Below are 20,299 nucleotides of genomic sequence, written 5' to 3' on the forward strand. Positions count from 1 at the left end.
AGCTGCATTAATTATTTGGTTGTAAGATAAATGTTAACCCGGACACCTGGAGCCTGTGATCAGCTTTGGATAGTGTTGTGGGATCTTTTACAGTCACCCAGAGGGCAAATGGACCTGAAGTACTTGTCCAGGTCAAGAGGGGCAACGGTTGATGGGTGGCCTCACCCTTGGGAGTGGGAGAGTGGTGGTGGACGGGGAGGATAGAGGGATTTGAAGAGGGAAAGGAAGAGGTAACGAGCTAAAAGGGGAGAAACTAAATGAAGTCAGAGGGAAGGGGAGACAGGGCAGAGAGTGAGAGTGGCATTAGGAGAGGGAGGACTGAGGTGGGGAGAGTGATGGAGGGCCTAGAGGAGGAAAGGGACCAGGGTGAGGTGGTAGGAGGATGGACTGCTGAAAAGAATATGGGCAAAGTTGTGTATTGTTTCATGTTGCATGTGGTCATGGTGTGTGTGTGTGTGTGTGTGTGTGTGTGTGTGTTTATGCGTATGTATCTGTGCAAGTCTGTGAACTATATTTGGGCAGCAGTGACTGGTCTCCAATTGTCTTGGACCTCCCGCTGGACTGAGACCTCATTCTGTCAGGACCAATTGGTAGCTGATGTTTAGTGATCAGCCCACCTTAAAAGAATTCTCATACAGGCATCTTACACTCCTCAGAAATGGAGTGGAGGCAAGTCATCAATCCCGAGGGAATGTCTGGGAAGAAGAATCACGGAAATGTTGGAGCTTAACAGTAAAGGCGAAGGAACCCTGGCATAGTTCCAACTGGAGTGGGCAGATCAACATTCTCTGAACACAGCTGGAAGACTCTGGGTCTGAGATTGTCCTCTCACAGAAGCAGACTGCCCAGAGGCCTGAGCACAAAATGTTTCCATGATCTATGACTCTATGACTCTATAAAAATCCAGGCTGACACTCCAGTGCAGAACTGAGGGATGTTGCTCTGCTGGAGCTGCCTTTTTTAGATAGGGTATTAAACTGAGACTCCATCTGCTCTCTCAGGTGAAAGTAAAGGATCACACGTCATGGCTTGAAGTAGAGTGGGAGAGTTCTCTGCCATGTTTGGCCAATGCTTATCTCTCAATTAGAATCACTGGAACAGATGATTTGGCTTCATTGCATTGGAACTATGTCTCCTGCGGCACTCAGAGGCACAGGTTAGGAGAGATGACAGGACTCAATGTGCAACACCAGGAGTAGACTGGGGGTGGTGGGATACCAGGAGGAGGGAGGGATCAGGGTGGGACGGCAGCAGATGGTGGGAATCAAGATGGGACAGGGTGAGACACCAGGAGGAGGCAGAGATCTGGGCGGGACACTCGCAGGAAACATAGCACAGTGTGAGACAGCTACGGGTCAGATTGAGACACCAGCAGGAGGCAGTGTTGATGCTAAAGCTAATCTAGATGGTGGATAAGGGTGAGACAGTGTCTGGGAAAGGGATTTGGTTGGAGGACAGCTGAGGCAGGAGGTGAAATGAGATGAGATGAAATGAAATGAAATGAAATGAAATGAGATGTTGAACAAGGATGAGTTGAGTAGGGACAGAGCAAAGGATAAGGATGAGTTAGTTAAGGGCTAAGTTCATTCATTATTCTTCATGAAGATTCATCACCCTGAACACACTGGGGTGTTTTGGATCTCTAATGAAAACCCTTCTGTCTTCCTCCTGCCAGCAACTTGCCTTTTTTTAGGTACCCTCAGCTCATTCTTGCAATCTTGCTGCACTTCAAAGCAGGGCCACGCCAAAGCACCTATGTCAGGGAGCAACTGTTTTAGTGGAGCATTAGAATCAGAAGTAAAGCCTTCAGGAATTATCAGCTTATGCCCTCATCAGCAGGTAGCCAGTGTAGTTTCCCCTGTAGTTGTGTGTATCTGCTTCAGACATTATTTTGAAACAAGACCCATGAACCCAGAAGAATATATGCTACAGTTCTGAATTTTGAGCCCCAAAATTTTTAACAACAAATTTTAGACATCAAATTTGCATTTCAGAAATTAAATAGCTGATTCCTAACTGAGATGAATAGCACTGTTTATTTGTGCTTTGGCTACATAGGGACCATAGTAAAATGGGAAATCAACAGCTTGCACAGTATTGGCAAGGAGGAGACATCATTGTTAAGGAGCAATGAAGAAAACATTGAATACTTCTGATTAACTAACTCTGAACTTATGGAAGATAGTCCTTGAGTAAGGGTGGCATTATAAGGAGTGAAGCTGAGCTGGAATCAGTGATCAAGATCAGAGCAGCAGTTTCACTGGTTGTCAGATACAGATCTGTGGCTGGTGATTTAATGGCTGTGTATGTGAAGTATGGCCTGACAGCAACAGAGAGCATATTAGGGTTCCCAGACCATTGCTCTTAATATCCTCTTGTTTACGTCAAGTCAATCCCATTTAGCTTTTAGGCTGCCCACATAAATTCAGAGATTTCTTGAGATGTGCTTGCTAACGGACTGTCTGTGTGATTGACGTTCTGTGGGCTGCTGCCTTTATACATTATGTTGCCTACTGTCCCAGGAAGCGACTGCTGTTTCTATTTGTGTTACACAACTGTTCCTGTAAACACTGCTGTGGGTTGTCACAGCAGCCCAGGCTGGAATCACCTCGCTAATTGAAGCACAATGCATCTGACAAGCTGGGGAGATGCAATTCTCACACCTCGAGGACGATCCTCACAGTATTCCCTCAGCTACACTTACCTTTTGGGGCTAAGAGAATATTGTGAGGAGTGTTCTTGAGCTGTGTTGAGGCTTCGGCTACCCCATGAGGTGGAGGAGTCTGTGAGAGACAGCGGAACCTCTGGTAGTGGAGCTTAACTCTACACCACCATGGCAGCTTGAGATGCCAAAGGCCTTTTAAACAGGATGCGGGACATTTAAAAACAGTTTATGTTTAATTAAAAATACATTCAAAACATCAAAAAAGTAATTAAAACACATTTAGCTGGTGTAAATTAATTAAAAATTTCAATATAAATGAAACCAACTCAAAGCCATTTACCTTTACCATGAAGGTTGCGGCCTCCATTGAAATGGGGACCCAGTAGATTTTCCCCAGTCAGAGTTGGCTTGATATGAAAGCTATGGTGCCTCTCAGCAATATTTGATCAGAAACCACCTCTGGACTCAGTGGCGAGTCCCAGGGCAGAGGGAGAGGTCAGGTGCACCGGCATCTAACTTCCAGTGCATTATGTACTCCTTTGCTCCAAAGTGCAGGCATGGAGGTACGAGATGTGCTGCCCAGCAAGGGATGCTGACCTGCTGATTCTCTTTCTGTACTGCTGGCTAAAGGTTAGTTCCTTTCAGAGCAGTGCTTCTGCTCTTTTGTGCCATTTCTCCAGCCGTGCTCTCAGCTTTTTGAACTGCTGTTACCTTTCTTGTATGTTTGGGCCTTGCCTCCCTCACCCACAGCCCTGTCTGAATCCGCTGAGTGAAGCTTTATTCTCTGCAGACACTCTGTCTGACCAAGGGCTTCAGTCAGGTTTAGTAGGTGTTGGTGTTAGCAGATCCTGGATAAGCAGTCAGTAGCAACCTAGAATAAGTTTGTCAATTCGATTCATTTTGTTGTTGCAAAGAAATGGACACAGTACTGTTCTGGTGGTTAACCTTATCACATAAAAGGATTGAAACAGTGAAGAGCTGGGAACAATCTACAATGGCAAGATTTCAAGTGTGAACTTCGCGTATAACTTGTAATCCTGCCTTTTCCATTCACAGATGGTCCAGTATGTTTCTGAAATTTCAAATTTACACTTTCCTCCTCTTTACCTTTACCGTTTGCCTGTTTGCAACAAGAGCTGTCAGCAGACCAGCACACACTGAGCACAAGCGTATGGTCGGATGAGTGGAGCCAGTGTCTCCACCTCTGCTGTATTTGCCTAGTATCGTATTGTGGCACCTTGAAGTGAGGAAGCCTGTTCCGCTCTGCCGAAGGTGGGGATAGGGGCTGAAGTACACTTCCTACAGGGCAGAGGGACACGCAGCCTGGAACCAGACCCTCTGACTCATTGAGCTCCTGCCAACCAACAAGTGCTTATTGACACAAATCCTAAAATAATCTCACTTTTATTCTCCCTGCATTCCCATCAACTCTCTGCTAAATTCTGACACTTACCTAGAGACAATTTGTGGTGGACAATTGAGCTGCCAACTTGTACTACTCTGGGATGTGGGAAGAAGTCCACAAAGTGACAGGGAGAACATACAAGCACCACACAGACAGCACAAGAGGTGAGGATCAAACCCTGGTCACTGGAGCTGTAAGGCAGCAGCTCTACCAGCTGTGCCATTGCACCGTCCACAGGGGTCAGCTGCCCACCACTTTATTGCCTGAGTGGTTGCTGTTCATTGGCCGGGCCATCGCATGTCCTCACACACTTTACAATGGGCTAAAGTTTGGGAAATGTGAAATCTCTTCTAAGTCTTACTTGGCAGTGATCAGGAGCAGGAAACCTTCCCAGAGATCAAGGTGCCTGTGGTGTATTCAGAAGGAAGAACTCTTTCCTATTCCAATGAGCCTTCCTTAACCAAATGATCCCAGGCAAAAATCTGGACGAAGAGTCCCTGCTTAACCCGGGAGTTCTTGTTTAATAAACAAGGCCAGGAACTACTCTTTAAAGCATGGGTCTTTGAAGAATGATCATGTGCAGGAATCCTGATGTTATTGTTTGCCTAATGATGTTTTCTGCATGGATTGCTGGCGTAATCTGGCAAACTGAATTAAGGTTGCCATAATTGCAATGGTTATTTTTTACCAAGTAAATGGGGATATACCACAAACAGTCTCTGGTGTTGGGGTGCACACTGTGGCCAAGTGTTTGTATCTAGCCAATGCTGCTAATCTCAACAGACATTTACTGTATTGATTACTGTCACAGATGTACAGCACATCAAGAGGAGAGACATCGTTCTGAAGCGCGAGCTGGGTGAGGGAGCGTTTGGGAAAGTTTTCTTGGCTGAATGTTACAATCTGAGCCCAACCAAGGACAAGATGCTGGTGGCAGTTAAGGTGAGTGTGTTGTGTGCCCTGCAGCTTAGAGTCTAATTCACCTCTTGATTTTAAACTCATGTTTGTTAATTGTTGCAAACTGAAATTAGTGCTGGCATTTCATTCAGATTAAGATTTATAACCCAGTGTTGAGCATCAAACATTTTCCCTGATTCCTTGTCCTGAAATTGAATAAATCCACTGGTCCTAACTTCATTTCCTGAAATGGGCACACCTGAATCCTTCAGTCTTGGCATGACATTGCCCTTTGACTGCAATTGGCTCTCCCTCCCCTGCCATTAGTTATGGATAGCTGGCTCCTATCTCTTGGGGCTCATGCTAACTGGCACCTGCAGCAGGTTATAGGTCGACAGGTAAAGCTGCTTGAAATACCTCATGCTGTACATCGGTGAGACCCGACGCAGATTGGGTGACCGCTTCGTCGAGCACCTTCGCTCCATCCACCACAACAGCCAGGACCTCCTGGTGGCCACCCACTTCAATTCCACATCCCATTCCCATACTGACATGTCTATCCATGGCCTCCTGTACTGCCCCGTTGAGACCAGGTGCAGGTTGGAGGAACAACACCTCATATTCTGCCTTGGGAGTCTCCAATCTGCCGGCCTTAACATCAATTTCTCTAACTTCTGGTAACTCCACCCATTCTTTTTCTTTTCCCCCATTCCTTTGTCTTCCCTTATTCCTGTGGCTCCCTTCCTCTGCCTTGACGACCTGCCCATCTCCTCTCCTCCCCTCCCCCATCCTTTATTCCATGGTCTACTGCCCTCTCCTATCGGATTCCTCCTTCTTCAGCCCTTGGCCTCTTCTACCTATCAGCTTATTACATCTTCTCCCATTCCCCCACCCACCGACCTTCCCCCCTCACCTGGACTCACCTATCCCCTGCCTGCATGTGTTCCTCCCCCTCCTCCCACCTTCTTATTCTGGCTTCTGCCCTCTTCCTTTCCAGTCCTGATGGAGGGTCTCGACCCGAAACGTCGACTGTTTATTTCCTTCCATGGATGCTGCCTGACCTGCTGAGTTCCTCCAGAACTTTTTGTGTATTGCTTGAAATACCTCATCCCATTTTGGGAAATGCTGTGGAATCTATTTATAGAATCCTAACCCACAGGAGGAGGCCATTTGGCCTATCATCCATGGCCAGCTCCTTAAAAGAGAAGTACAGTTATTCACACATCCTTGTTCCCTCCCATCGCCCTGCAAATACTTTGTTTTCACAAGTATGTGATCCATTACTCTCTTGAAGTGTATTTATACATCTATTTACACTGACATTTCAGGTAGTATATTCCAGAGCATAAAAATAGCTTCTGTGTTAAAAATAGTTCCTGAACCTTTTCGCCGTTCCTTCTGCCCATTATGGTAAATCTGTAGCCTCTAGTTACTGACCGTCCTGCCACTGGGAAAAGTATCCCTCAGTCTCTTCCATCAAAGCCCTCATCATTTTGAAGTTCTCTATTAAATCTCTTCCTAAACCATATAATAAGTGAATAATGCCAGTTTGCCTAGACCCCATACTACGAAACTTCCTTGTCCTCAGCACTAACCCCAGTAACTTTCCTCTGCATCCTCTCTGGACTTTGCATTCTTTGCATCCTTCACAGAATTGGACGCAATATTTCAGGTTCAGGTCCAACCAGTGCATTGGACGCAATATTTCAGGTTCAGGTCCAACCAGTGCATCATAGGGACTTAGACTGGCTTGCATTCTCGACAATGATAGCAGCAATCTTAACATGTCCATCGCCATCTTCCAGACTTTGAAAGATGCCACCGTCTCTGCACGAAAAGATTTCCAGAGAGAGGCAGAGCTCCTCACCAACCTCCGTCACGAGCACATTGTGAAGTTTTATGGCGTCTGTGTGGATGGCGATCCTCTCATCATGGTCTTCGAATACATGAAGAATGGAGATTTGAATAAGTTCCTGAGGTGAGTGCATTATAACAGCAGCAATGGTGCATTGCAAATAAAAGATAACAGAAGATATCTGGAGGCACTTTTCAGAGCTGCTAATTTAATTTTTTTAATGCCTTACATTCTCCAAGTTTTTAATTGTGAGCATTCAAGATTAGATAATAGGTTTTAATTTAATTGCAGAATGTACAGCAGATGCTGGTTTCAAAATAATTCTGTTGAAGTAAATGTATTTCAGCACCTCTGTGTGGTGGGTTAGATGTTTATCCATGATTCATTTTACTGAGTGTTTTCATTGTGAGTCTATAAGGCTCCTCAAATTGAGTGGAAGAAATGACTTGTCCCAGGGAATTGACTGGTGTGGTTTTTACAATGTGGGAAAATCCTGACAGATCAGGAAGAATCTGGGTTACTGGCAGTAAAAGTTAAAGAAGTGAATTAATGTGTACCCAACATACTGCCCTTACGTCCGACACTGTGCTTGCAGGTAAGATCATTTTCCGGTCAATGTGAAGCCACTGTCCAGACTCCAGGAAGTTTATGATCAATTTTGAGTCACTGCCCAGTAAGTTTATAGCCAGTTTTGAGTCACTTTATAATGGGGTCAGTTTCCGGTCACTGGCCTGTTGGTTTTGTGGTCAGTTTGTTAACAGTTTCCAGTCAATCTTCAGACAACGTTGTCAGTAAACAAGTAAAATGCCTTGTGGTTCAAGTCACAGTTTAGCTGCTGATTAAAATCGACAGGCATTGGTGGCAGTATAAAGAAATACTAAGAGGTGGAGGAACAGATATGTAGGTAGATTATGGAAAGGTGCAAAAACAACAGGATTGTCTTCGTGGGGGACTTCAACTTCCCCAGTATTGATTGGAACTTCCTTAATACAAGAAGCTTAGGTGGGGCAGAATTTCTTCAGTGCATCCAAGAGGGGTTCTTGAAACAGTATGTGGAGAGTCCAGCTGGAGGAGAGAACATACCGGACCTCATTTTGGGAAATCAGCCAGGCCAGGTCACAGACCTGATAGTAGGTGAACCCTGGGAATAGTGACCACAACTGATTATGTTTTAAGATAGTTTTGAGTAAGGATAAAATTGGATCTTGCGGGAAGTTACTAAATTGCAGGAGGGTAAATTATGATAGGATAAGACAGGAGCTAACGGGCATTGATTGGGAGCAGCTGCTGTTGGACAAGTCCACATCTGACATGTGGGAGTTGTTTAAAGACCAGCTGATCAGAGTTCAGGATCAGCATGTTCCAGTAAGGAGTAAGGACAAGGATGTTAAGGTAAGGGAACCTTGGATGACACGAGGGGTCCTAAACTTAATCAGGAAGAAAAAGGTTTAGGAAGCTAACATCAGAATATCCCCTTATGGAATATGCTAGAAAGTGCTCAAGCAGGGGATTAGGAAGGCCAAAAGAAGCCATGAAATATCCTTGGTGAGCAGGTTCAAGGATAATCCCAAAGCATTTTATTCTTATATTAAGAAAAAGAGGATAACTAAGGAGAGGGTAGGTCTACGCAAGGATAAAGGAGGAAACTTGTGCTTAGAGTCAGAGCAAGTGGCTGAGGTACTAAATGAGTACTTTGCGTCAGCATTTACCGAGGAGAAGAAATTGCAGGATAGTGAAAACAGAATGGGGCATGCTAATGTGCTGGGACATTTTGAGATGAAGTAGGAGGTAGTGCTGGGTCTTCTGAAAAGTATTAAGATGGATGTCCCCAGGGCCTGATGATATATGTCCCAGAATATTGAAAGAAACAAATGAGGAGATTGCTGGGGCTTTGACAAAGATCTTTGTGTCCTCACCGGCAACTGGCGAGGTCCCAGAGGACTGGAGGGTAGCAAATGTTGTTCCTTTGTTCAAGAAGGGAAATAGGGACAATTCAGGTAATTACAGGCCAGTGAGCCTCACATCTGTGTTAGGGAAGCTATTGGAGAGGATACTGAAGGATAGGATTTATGCACATTGGCAAGGCATGGTCTGCTTGGGGACAATCAACATGGCTTTGTGCGGGGCAGGTCATGTCTTACAAACTTGGTTGAGTTTTTTGAGGAGGTGACAGAAGTGATTGATGAGGGTAGGGCAGTGGACATCATCTGCATGGACTTTAGTAAGACATTTGATAAGGTCCCTCATGGTAGGTTGATTCAGAAGATAAAGATGCATGGGATCCAGGGTAAATTGGAAGTTTGGATTTGGAACTAGCTTGCCCATAGAAGACAGAGAGTAGGGGTGGAAGGCTGTTATTCTGGCTGGAGGTCGTGACAAGTGGTGTTCTGCAAGGATCGGTGCTGGGACCTCTGTTGTTTGTGATATATTTATCAATGATTTGGATGAAAATGTAGATGGGTGGATTAGCAAGTTTGTGATGGCACCAAGATTGGTGGAGTTGTAGACAGTGTAAGGGACTGTCAAAGAATACAGCGGGATATGGATCAGTTACAGATATGGGTAGAGAAGTGGGAGATGACGTTTAATCCAGGCAAATGTGAGCTGTTACACTTTGGGGGGTCAAATGAAAGGAGATAGTGTATAGTTAATGGTAGGCCCCTTAATAACATTGAGGTACAGAGGGATCTTGGGGTCCAGGTTCATAGTTCACTGAAGGTGGCTACACAAGTGGATAAGGTGGTAAAGAAGGCATATGGAATGCTTGCCTTCATTGGTAGGGGTGTTGAGTAAGGAAGTCATGCTGCAGCTTTATATAATTTTAGTCAGACCGCACTTGGGGTATTGTCTGCAGTTCTAATCACCCCATTATAGGAAGGATGTAGAGACTGTGGAGAGAGTGCAGAAGAGGTTTACCAGGATGTTGTCTAGATTAGAGGGTATGAGTTATAAGGACAAGTTGGACAAACTTGGGTTGTTTTCCTTAGAGTGTTGGAGGCTGAGGGGAGACCTGTTAGAGGTTTTTAAAATTATGGGGGGCATAGATCGGGTAGGTAGTCAGAATCTGTTCCCCAGGGTGAAAATGTCAAACACCAGAGGACATGCTTTTAAGGTTAGAGGGAGAAAGTTTAAAGGCAATGTGAGGGGCAAGTTTTTACATAGAGAGCGGTAGGTGCTTGGAATGGGTTACCAGGGGTAGTAGTGGAATCACGGAGTTAGGTGGAGTTTAAGATGCTTTAAGATAGACACATGAATATGAAGGGAATGGAGGGACATGGATGATGAACAGGAAGAGGACATTTAGTATAAATCTGCATCAAAATCGGCACAACATTGTGGGCTGAATGGCCTGTCCAGTGCTGTACTATTCTATGTTCTATGTTCAATTGAGCCTTTGGACAACGGTTGGTCCTGCTTTTAGAGCTCATACCATGACCCCACAAAGAAAGCCTTTACTCAATAGGGTCACGGCTTTGTGCCTACTGGGTTGACTGTGTCAGTTGCCTGACTGCTCAGTGAAGTCATTAAAATTGCACTGTTAGCCTGTCCAAGTAAAAGGTCCCTAGTTTTACACATGACCCACAAATGAGTCAAGTGGATAAGTCAGCCAGCTGAAAATATTAAAATGTTTGTAAGATTGGAAAATGAATTATAAGTATGGTGCTTTCATTTTAACTCCCATTCCAATGCTTTTCAGTGGGACAGAGAGAATTAATATTCCTCTTACATTGCGTCAATGATTAAATCACCAACACAATGCAAGTAGCTCGCAGAATTGATTTTCAGCATCCAATGTAAACAACTGTAGAAATTGCTTTAAAAATGAGGGAAGAAAAATAAAACATTGTATGTTTAATGTAAAGCAGCAGAGCCAGGTAATTTAATTTCTGCTTGCATTAAATGTTAAATTTGTTTGTGGTGCAGCCTAGCATAAATATCGATTGCATTTTCCCCAACACTTATTATCCCTTTACTGTGGGTTTGATGAAGTTTGACAGCAACTGCAAAATGTCTTGGCATTGACATCTGTTCAACAAGGAAGTGTTCCAGGAGGATGGTGCATCAGCTTGCGTTTAATTTCATTTTCCATTTTACAGCAGCATGCAATAGATTTCATTGCTGCACCTTTGAGTTGTGATTTACTTCTACAGTGCAGTGTTAGTCTCTTGCATTTCTCTGGCATTGTTTCAAATGGAAACTGTTCTTTTTACTGATATTCTCCAGATTAGCCAAAGGCTTCTGGTATCCTTCTTGCTTCTTGATGATTAATAAAAACAAACCTGAAAATAATCCAGAAGAAAAACAGGTTTTTAATTTGACATTATGAATGGATATGGAAGATCTTTAACTATTACAGGCTCTATTTTCATTGATTGCAACATCTTCCTTTGCAATGCTTCAATAATAATCCAATAGAAAAGTTTAAATAATGAGCATGTTGAGTAATTGCCCTTCAAAAGTTACAGGTTCTGTTGATACCTCTGTGTAGTAATTGCAGAAGGTTCAAGACAGCAAGGGTCATTCATGTTGTAATGATTAATATTAATGGAGGAGACTTGTGGCATCTGGCCAAACATTCCTTGCATGAAAAGCTGGCACCTGACCATCTGGTGGGTTCCCCAGACACATATTTCCAGAAGCATGTCCAAAATGGGACAAGGAGGGGCATGGCCCTCCCCAATAATCTGGGAAGGTTACAGACTCATATGCCCATTAAGAATGTGTGTGGGTGACCTTCCAAACCCATCAACTTTAAGGACATGTGCGTGCACCTACACATTTACCTACCCACCAAGCCCAGCAACCCTGCTCAAAGTGGTTTACGCAAAGCCGGAACTTGGGCCTGTTATTGGGTTCTAGTGGGAAAACTGATATTGGAATTAGTCATAAGTGAATGGGAACAGCAGGAGGTTTATGTGGAGCATAAACAGCAGTTAACTGAATGGACTGGTCCCATTATTCATTCTGTTGTTTGGCTTCATCATCATTCAAGGAGTAGCTGATATGACTGAATGGGACATTTGCTGCTCACCTTTGAGTTGACAGCAGCCTCTTTGTTTTTTTGGAGACTTTTTTTCATTTTCTTTCTTTTCACTACCTGCCATTCTCCTCCTCCTTGCCCTTCTGCCTGCTCTTCCATTGACTCTGTGGGCTGGGGGTCGAAGCTATCCCATGCTATTTGCCCCTTGAACTGGGCAGGTTACTGGGACACTTCAAAGGGTAGATAAGAAGGTCTTCAGTCACATTTACCACAGGCTGGGGAAGTTCAATATCTTTCCTTCCCTAAAGAACGTCAATGAACCAGATGAGTTTTAATATAATCCATTACACTCAGCACTACTGAGATAAATTTTTTATTCCAGATTTTTATCTATTTTGTTTATATTTCTTCAACAGCCAAGGAAGCATTTAAATATGTCTTCAGATTCTTTGTCAAGGCCTCTGGATTGTCAGCTTGGTCCCACAAGGGTGGTTAAATTATTAAAGGAACATGCAAAAATCTGGTCTATTGGTCCAGAGCCATGTGTTCAAATGCCATCATAAGAACTCAGAACTTAAATTCAAGTAATTAGATAAATTGGGAATATAAAGTTGGCATCAGTCATGTTGATCATGAAATGACCGGATTGTTATAAAAATCCATCTGGTTTGCTAATACCTAGCAGGGACATTTTAAGGATGGAAGTTCTGGCCTACTTGTGACTCTAGGTTTATCAGTGTGTCTGATATGAAACTGCCCCCCTGAACTGGTTGTGTAAGCCGCTCAGTTTCAGGTTAAGGTTTGTATTTTTAGGCAGCATGTCAAATGCTCCCTCATATTTATTATTCTTGTCTCCGGATATATTTATTTTAACTGGTAGCTGCCCCTTGGACTTGGCTCAAGATTTTCATTACTTTCTGTCATGTCTTGCCAACATCTGCCTTAGATTGGCATTATTTTCAAGGGTTCAAGGTAAATATTCAGTTCCCAAAATTGGTGGCTTATTGTAATAGCAGTCATGTCGGATTATTCTGAGGACCCTGAGGTGAAAGTTAGGTTACATGTTAGGGGTTTAGTGTTTAAAAAATTAATAATTAATACAGGCTTGGCAGCAATATCCACAAGCCATCAATGAATACAGAAGTGTGCTGTACCCCACATGCTACCTTATTACAGAAGAAATTTGTCTTAGAACTCTGGGAAATTTGAGCATGAGAGGAAAAAGAGGGAAAGAGAGAGAGAGAGAGAGAATATAACCAGTTGTGGTAGAGACTTGCAAAGATTAACTACCCCCGAGTGAAGAAATTTCTTCCCATCTGGGTTCTGAAGAGCCAACCCCTTATTTTGCACCTGTGACCCTTGGTTCTAGATATCTCAACCAGGAGAAACTTTAGCCCTATCAAGCCAATTTTGTATGTTTCAATGAGATCACCTCTCATTTAAGAGAGTACTACCCCAGTCTGCTTAATTTCTCTTATACAACGAACCCACCATACCAGTGATTTGCTGCATTCCCTCCATTCACAATTATGTTCTTTCTTAGACCAGACTTTTCTTAGATTTTCCAGTCTTACTTGGGCCTGATATAATTGGAGCAAAATATCTCTTATACTCAAAACCCCTCATAATAAAGGCCAAAACACCATTTGCCTTCCCATTTGCTTGTTCAAAAGTGTAACACAACAGACAGAGGCAACTCAGACACATTCATCTGCAACTCCATGAAAGTGGCAAATATCCTGCCTGATCAGTCTCTTGGATCTCCTTTAGGAAGTGACATCCCAAATAAGTTTTGGTTAATGCTTCAGTGTGTGGAGTTGGACATCTCAAAGGGATTTGTTAAAGTTGCATATGAATGGTATACAAACTAGAACTCAGGGAATCCAGGGCAAAACCAGGCTAAGGGTAAGAAGTTGGTTGAAAATTAGGAGCACACTGTATACTGGCATATCACAGTGGAGGGAACAGACCAATTAAGCCAATATCCGGAGTGAGAAATATACTGATGAACATAACGTGGTTGGGGAGTGCAAAATGCTCAGCCTGGATTCTCTAGTAAAAAGACTGTGGAAGAGTTAACTGGATTAATGGAGCAGGGATATCTAGTGGCTATAATTTAATTGGATTTTCAGTATCAATTTAATTAAGTTCCACACGCGAGGCTTTTAACACTAATCAAAGTTCATGGAAATATTGGCGAATTAGTTAACTGAGCTGAAAACTGATTTGGGAATAGGAAACGGAAGTTGATAATAATTTGGGAAAGTCCTGACTAGCGCAGTTCTGAAGTGGTCCGTTTCAGGTCACTGCTGTTTCTGGTACTCATATTAATAGGAGAAGACTTGAAATATTATATAATTTGTTGTTGACGCTACCCCATCTGGCCAGATAAACAGTCTCATGGAGATTAATAGCATTCATGGAGATCATATTAAGCAAATTTATTTAATTTCAAAATTGCAAATAAATGAAGTAACTAGGCAAGGATGGCAGATGGATTTTAATACTGATAAATATGAGGTTTATTCACTTTGAAACAGCTCAATTCTCCTGACAATATCTAATCAGAAACCTAAACTCATATCTACCAAGCCCATCCTAGGATAAGTGCACTCAGGCACCAGAATTTTAAGTTACTGGCGAATCATTGGAACATGAAGAACTTAAAGGTGATAACTGAAATGATAGGCTGGAAATTCTACACCATAATGCAATGTTCTTGTGTGCTTCTCATTGGAAAGTTGTCAAAAATGTAATCATAGAACAACTGGAGATTTGAAATGTGGAACTGTCTTTTGGAATTGTGCTCCCCGTCTACTAAATGTATAATGCACCAGTGGATCAGAGTTGCTGGTTATGCACTATAACATTAATTGCTATTCTCACTTGCACAAATTCCTTCTGCATACACACATCCTTTGAACATTGTGTTCCTGCATATTCAGCCAGACCTAGACTAAGACGAGGCATTCTTCAGCATCATTTAAAGGGAGTCTGACCTCACTGTGGGGTCTGAGTTTGTTCATCATTTTCCAGTTAACTGATTTTCAGTGTTTGCCTCTACCTTGTGCATGATGAATGTGACCCAATAATGAGGCATCAGGAACTTATTGCCAGTCTAAATGGAGCTCCAGCTTGGATCACTGTCTATAGGTTTAATTAAGCCCAAGCCATAGCTGTTATTGTTTATTCCTCAGCACTAGTGATGACTGCATTGCTTCAGGTCCATGGTGGGGTTGGTGTTGAAGAGTCCAAACTCAGGATGTGGATTGAATGCTGTACATACTTCAATTGTCTCCCAGACGTAATCTTCCATCTTTCCAACAGAAGCTTTCTGCATCCCTGATATTGATCTTCTGCCTCTTTGATGTCTTTCTTTTGTCTCTCTAATCATAATCTTTTGCTATCAGCTGTCAACCCCCTATCTCTTCAGTGGTCATGTTACTGAACTAGTTTTCAGAAGCCCGAAGTAGTGATACAGAGACCATGGCTACTGGCTTACTTAAAGAAATAGATCTGAAATTAAAAACGCTTATCTCAGTAACAGTGACAATGACATGACTGAATTATGGTAATAGCCTTTAGATAATGAAATCAGCCCTCTTTACTGAGTCTGGCCTACACGTGACTCCTGACTGGACCCACAGCTATGTAGTTGGTTCTTAACAGTCTCCTGAAATGCTCCAGCAAATCTCTCTTTCCAGGGACAGTTAGGAATGGGTAATAAATTCTGGCCTTGTTTACAACGCCCACATCTCGTGAATGAATTAAATGATCCCCTGTTTCTCCAATGCCGATCTTTAACGTCCTTTTGACATACATCTCAGTAAAGGAAAGATGACCTTCATAACTTGTGAGAGGGATACCATCACAGTTTTACAAAGGCCAGGCTAAAAGGAAGTAACAGACAAAGCTTTGGATAAAAAGGTGATGACGTTACCTATTTGTTTCTTCAAATTGAAAGAAAGTTAAGTCTGATTGATGGAAGGTTTTTTGAATGGGCAGACAACTGATGAAAGCACCAAGTACCCAGAAACTCTAATACATTCTGGAGTACACTCTGTTCCAGCATACACCAGTATCATTGGCAGGCAAGTTTTATCAATGATTTAATAGTAATCTCAGATTTGAAGGTGTAAGATTTGTGAAGAAGTTAAATCATGTAGCTACAATTTATAGAAAGAACTGTTGGAACTTCTGAGAGACACTCTATTCCTTGTAGGGAGATCGATGGAAAAAAAATCCTTGCTCACCTTACAGGTACATTTACACACACAAAACCTGACTCAAATGTATTCCAGTGGTGGTAAAGTTATTGGAAGGGATTCTGAGAAACAGGATTTATTTGCATTTGGAAAGGCAAAGACTGATTAGGAATAGTCAACATGGTTTTGTGTATGAGAAATCATGTCTCATGAATTCAACTGTTTTTTTAAAGAGGTGACCAAGACGATTGATGAGGGCAAGGTGGTAAATGTTATTTCCATGGACTTTAGCAAAGCCTTTGACAAGGTCCCACATAGTAGGTTGGTCTGGAAAGTTAGAACACATGGGAGTGAGTGAACTAATTGGATACAAAATTGGCTTGGTGGTAGGAGGCAGAGAGTGGTAGTGGATGGTTGTTTTGGTATTAATATTGGTTTATTATTGTCACTTGTACCGAGGTACAGTGAAAAACTTGTCTGGCATACCGAACCACAGATCAGTTCATTACACAGTGCAGAATGTATTGACGTAGTACAGGTAAAAACATTAACAGTACAGAGTAAAGTGTCACAGCTACAGAGAAAGTGCAGTGCAATAAAGTGCAAAGTCACAACAAGGTAGATCGTGAGGTCAAGAGTCCATCTCATTGTATCAGGGAACCTTGCCTGTGACTGGTGGTGTGCCGTAGGGTTCAATGCTGGGTCCACTGTTGTATTACTGATTTGGATGAGAATGTAGGTGGCATTGTTAGTAAGTTTTCAAATGATACCAAAATTGGTGGTATAATGGACAGTGAAGAAGGTTGTCTAAGGCTACAACAGGATATAGATCAACTGGGAAAGTGGGCAGAGGAATGACAGAATTTAACTCAGACAATTGCAAAGTGATGCATTTTGGAAAGTTAAACTAGGCCTGGGCATATGATGTGAATGGCAGGGCCCTGGGAAGTGTTACTGAACAGAAAATACAAGGGTTACAAGCACATAGTCCCCTGAAAGTGGCCATGCAGGTAGACAAAGTGGTATAAAAAAGGCGTATGACATGCTGGCCTTCATTGGCCATGGCACTGAGAACAAGCACTGGGACATCATGATACAGTGGTACAAATGGTTGGTTAGCCTGCACTTGGAATATTGTGTGCACTTCTGGTTGCTATGATATAAGAAGGATATGATTAAGCTACAGAGGGTGCAGAAAAAATTCGCAAGGATGTTGCCTGGACTGAGTTATAAAGAGAGATTGGGTAGACTGGGACTGTTTTCCCAGGAGCAAAGGAGACTGAGGGGTGACCTTATAGAGGTTTATAAAATATTGAGGGGCACAGGCAGGGTAGATAATCACAGTCTTTTACCCAGGGCAGGGGAGACTAAAACTAGAGGGCATAGGTTTGTGAGAGGAGAAAAGAGGGGAAGTTTTTCACACCGAAGGTGGTGGAACAAGCTGCCAGAGGAAGTGTTAGAGACAGGTACAATTATAATGTTTATAAAGCATTTGGACAGGTACATGGATAGGAAAGTTTTAGAGGCGTATTGGACAAATGCAAATAGGATTAGCTTAGACAGGCACGGGTCAACATGGATGAGCTGGGCAAAGGGCCTGTGGTATGCAGCTCTATAAATCTATGAATCTACACTACAGGCATAGAGTGATACAGCACAGAATCAGGCCATTTGGCCCACTGACTCTGTGCTGCCTATAAAACACCTTTTTTCACTCGTCCCATTTTTATTCTCCCCACATTCCCATCAGTTCCTCCCACATTCTACCACTTCCATTATATGCAACTACACACAAGAGGCAACTAAAATGGCCAATTGACCAACCAACCAATGCATCTTTGGCATGTGAGTAAACTGGAGTACATGGAGGAAACCCACACAGTCACAGGGAGAACATGTAGACTCAACATCAACAAAACTGGAGATCTGGCCTGAACCTGGATCACTGGAGCAGTGAGGCCCAGGTCTGCTAGCTGTTCCCTTGTGTCATCTCTTAATGAATCGTCTACTCACTGTAAACTCCTCAATTATATCACTTCATCTCCTACACTCCTGAGAATATGTGTTTGTTTTGCATGTGAAAATCCCCCCAAAAATTGCTGATGCTGGAAATCTAAAACACAAATAGAAAATGCTTGAAAAACTCAGATGGACAGGTTGTGTGTGTAGAAAGAGAAACATCTGCATTTTTCTCTTTCCCAGTTCTGACAGGAAGGTCACAGATCCAAAGCATTGAATGTTTCTCTTTCCAAGGATGCAGCCTGACTTGCTGAATTTTTCCAGCGTTTTCTGTTTTTACTTGTTCTGTATAATCTGTCCACGGTACTTAACTGTGGTGTTATTCTGGTGAATATATAGTACGGTCACCCTCAGTTCAATGCTGCACAATGGTGACAGAACTATCACATCAGGATTGAACAATATAACTGCTGCCTCTTTTTAGCTCATCTCACTGGAGATAAAAATAAACTTTCCATTCTGCCTTCTAAATTTTCATTTTGCACATGTCCACTAATGTTTAGTAAATATTGGTGTTTTTGTACGAGAAATTAGTTTTCAATACAAAAAAATTAAAAGCTGCGTGTTAGCATTGATGTGGAGGAATGAGATCATGATTGTATCTGGAGTTGGCCCCAAAGGCTTGGAGCCAGAATAAAGCAGAGTGCAGGTGCAGTTTGCAGAGAATACAGCAGGCTGTGCAAACAGTTGGTACTTGTACAGCTTAAGATGCAGTCCCATGTTCCCTATTTATTGCAATTCTCATTGAAGTTATGACAGATCAACAGAAGAGAGATTAAAAGAGACCATAACAAGGCTTTAACAATTACAGAATGTTTATATGCCACAAAAAGTCTAGGAATTCATGATGCGTTGCGTTATTTCAATTCTTATGATACAATTAAAGTCTCTTAATGAATCATTTCCTGGTGTCATTGCAATGTCGCTGTCAAGCAAAGCATTATTTCAGCTAATAAAGGACGTGCTCAAGAATAGGGAGCATAATTTCAGATTGAGACACTTAGACTAGATTCAAGGTTGCATCTCTTCGACAATAAAGCAATTGCAATTGAGATGGATGGGATATACAGGTCTCAGAACTCCAGCCAGGTAGCATCTATTTGCTGGATGTCACTTAGACTCAGTAATATGGCCAAAAGGAAGCACAGACTTCTGGCTGTATTATACTGCTCATTATATTATATAAGGTAGATGTGCAGGCAAGTATCAAGGATATTTTAACTATGGAGTAATGTATTTAACTAACAGGTCTGTCCTTCTATCAGAATCCATTTCCAATGTTTCTACCTCTCCAGTAAATCATTGTACTTACAGCATGATATGGTGTTACCTGACGCGATTGCTTAGACCACACAGAGCATCAACAGTAAACTTGGGGTTTGGTTTGAGGTTTAGACTTAGAGAGTGATATTGAAGCCAAGCATGAACTGTCCCTGTATTCTCATTCCTGGGATGAAATTTGAGAAAACATTTCCTGTAATTGGGAATCCCTCATGAACCAAACCCCAGGCTTCAGCACTGCATTTCTGTACAGGTGATTTTATTGTGGCATATACACCATTCTTACACTTGAGGTGATTTTCTGACAGGTCTTCCACACTTTGAAAGCTGTTTGCGATTAATGTTGGCTTTTCAGTGCAACAGTGAGGTGATTCATTAATTGGTTCAGTTGGTCCTCTGATTAGTGTTTTGACATCTTGTTCCACAGCTCAACGTCACTACAGTGCTGCTTCCTAAATGACAGATGCAATGAAAACAGCATCTGTTTCCAAATCTGCTCTGATTATTACAGCTGCTGCAGCCACATGTGTAACATTTGCGCATGTGTGTTCCACTTGTGCATGTGCACATATGTATGTGTATGTGTAACTGGGTGAACATATTTATGGTTTGTGTGTAGGAGGCATGTGTGCACAGTTTGCATGTGGTATATGTGTATGGTGTCTACTCATGTGGTATATGTGGCTGTGTATGTGGATGCATATACACATGTATTAAGGTATGTGTGTATGCGGTGTGTGTGTACACACACATGATGTGTATGCGTGTTTGTGTGTCTGCTTGTGTGCTTTATGTACATGAGTATGCATGTATGTGTGTGAAAGATTTCTGAGTGTGTGCAGGAGGTTTGTGTGTGTGTGTGTGTGTGTGTGTGTGTATATGGAGGGTTTGCATGCAGGCTTGTATTGTGTGTGGGAGGTTTGTATGTGTCTCCGCGTATGAGATTTGAACATGACTGGATATGTCTGAGGTTTCTGAGTGCACATGTAAT

At 42.5% G+C, this 20,299-nt stretch overlaps 1 protein-coding gene across 4 annotated transcripts in view; it reads left to right on the plus strand.

Moving 5' to 3' along the window:
• LOC127583964 (NT-3 growth factor receptor-like) overlaps nt 1-20,299 on the plus strand; it is a 612,790-nt gene that overhangs the window by 516,571 nt on the left and 75,920 nt on the right. For all 4 annotated transcript variants that reach the window (XM_052040427.1, XM_052040426.1, XM_052040428.1 and 1 more), the window contains exons 13-14: nt 4,882-5,012; nt 6,773-6,945. In XM_052040427.1, the coding sequence (XP_051896387.1) occupies nt 4,882-5,012; nt 6,773-6,945 (304 nt within the window). The remainder of the gene's footprint in view (nt 1-4,881; nt 5,013-6,772; nt 6,946-20,299) is intronic.

Source organism: Pristis pectinata, chromosome 28, assembly GCF_009764475.1.
Source record: "Pristis pectinata isolate sPriPec2 chromosome 28, sPriPec2.1.pri, whole genome shotgun sequence".
NCBI lineage: Eukaryota > Metazoa > Chordata > Chondrichthyes > Rhinopristiformes > Pristidae > Pristis > Pristis pectinata.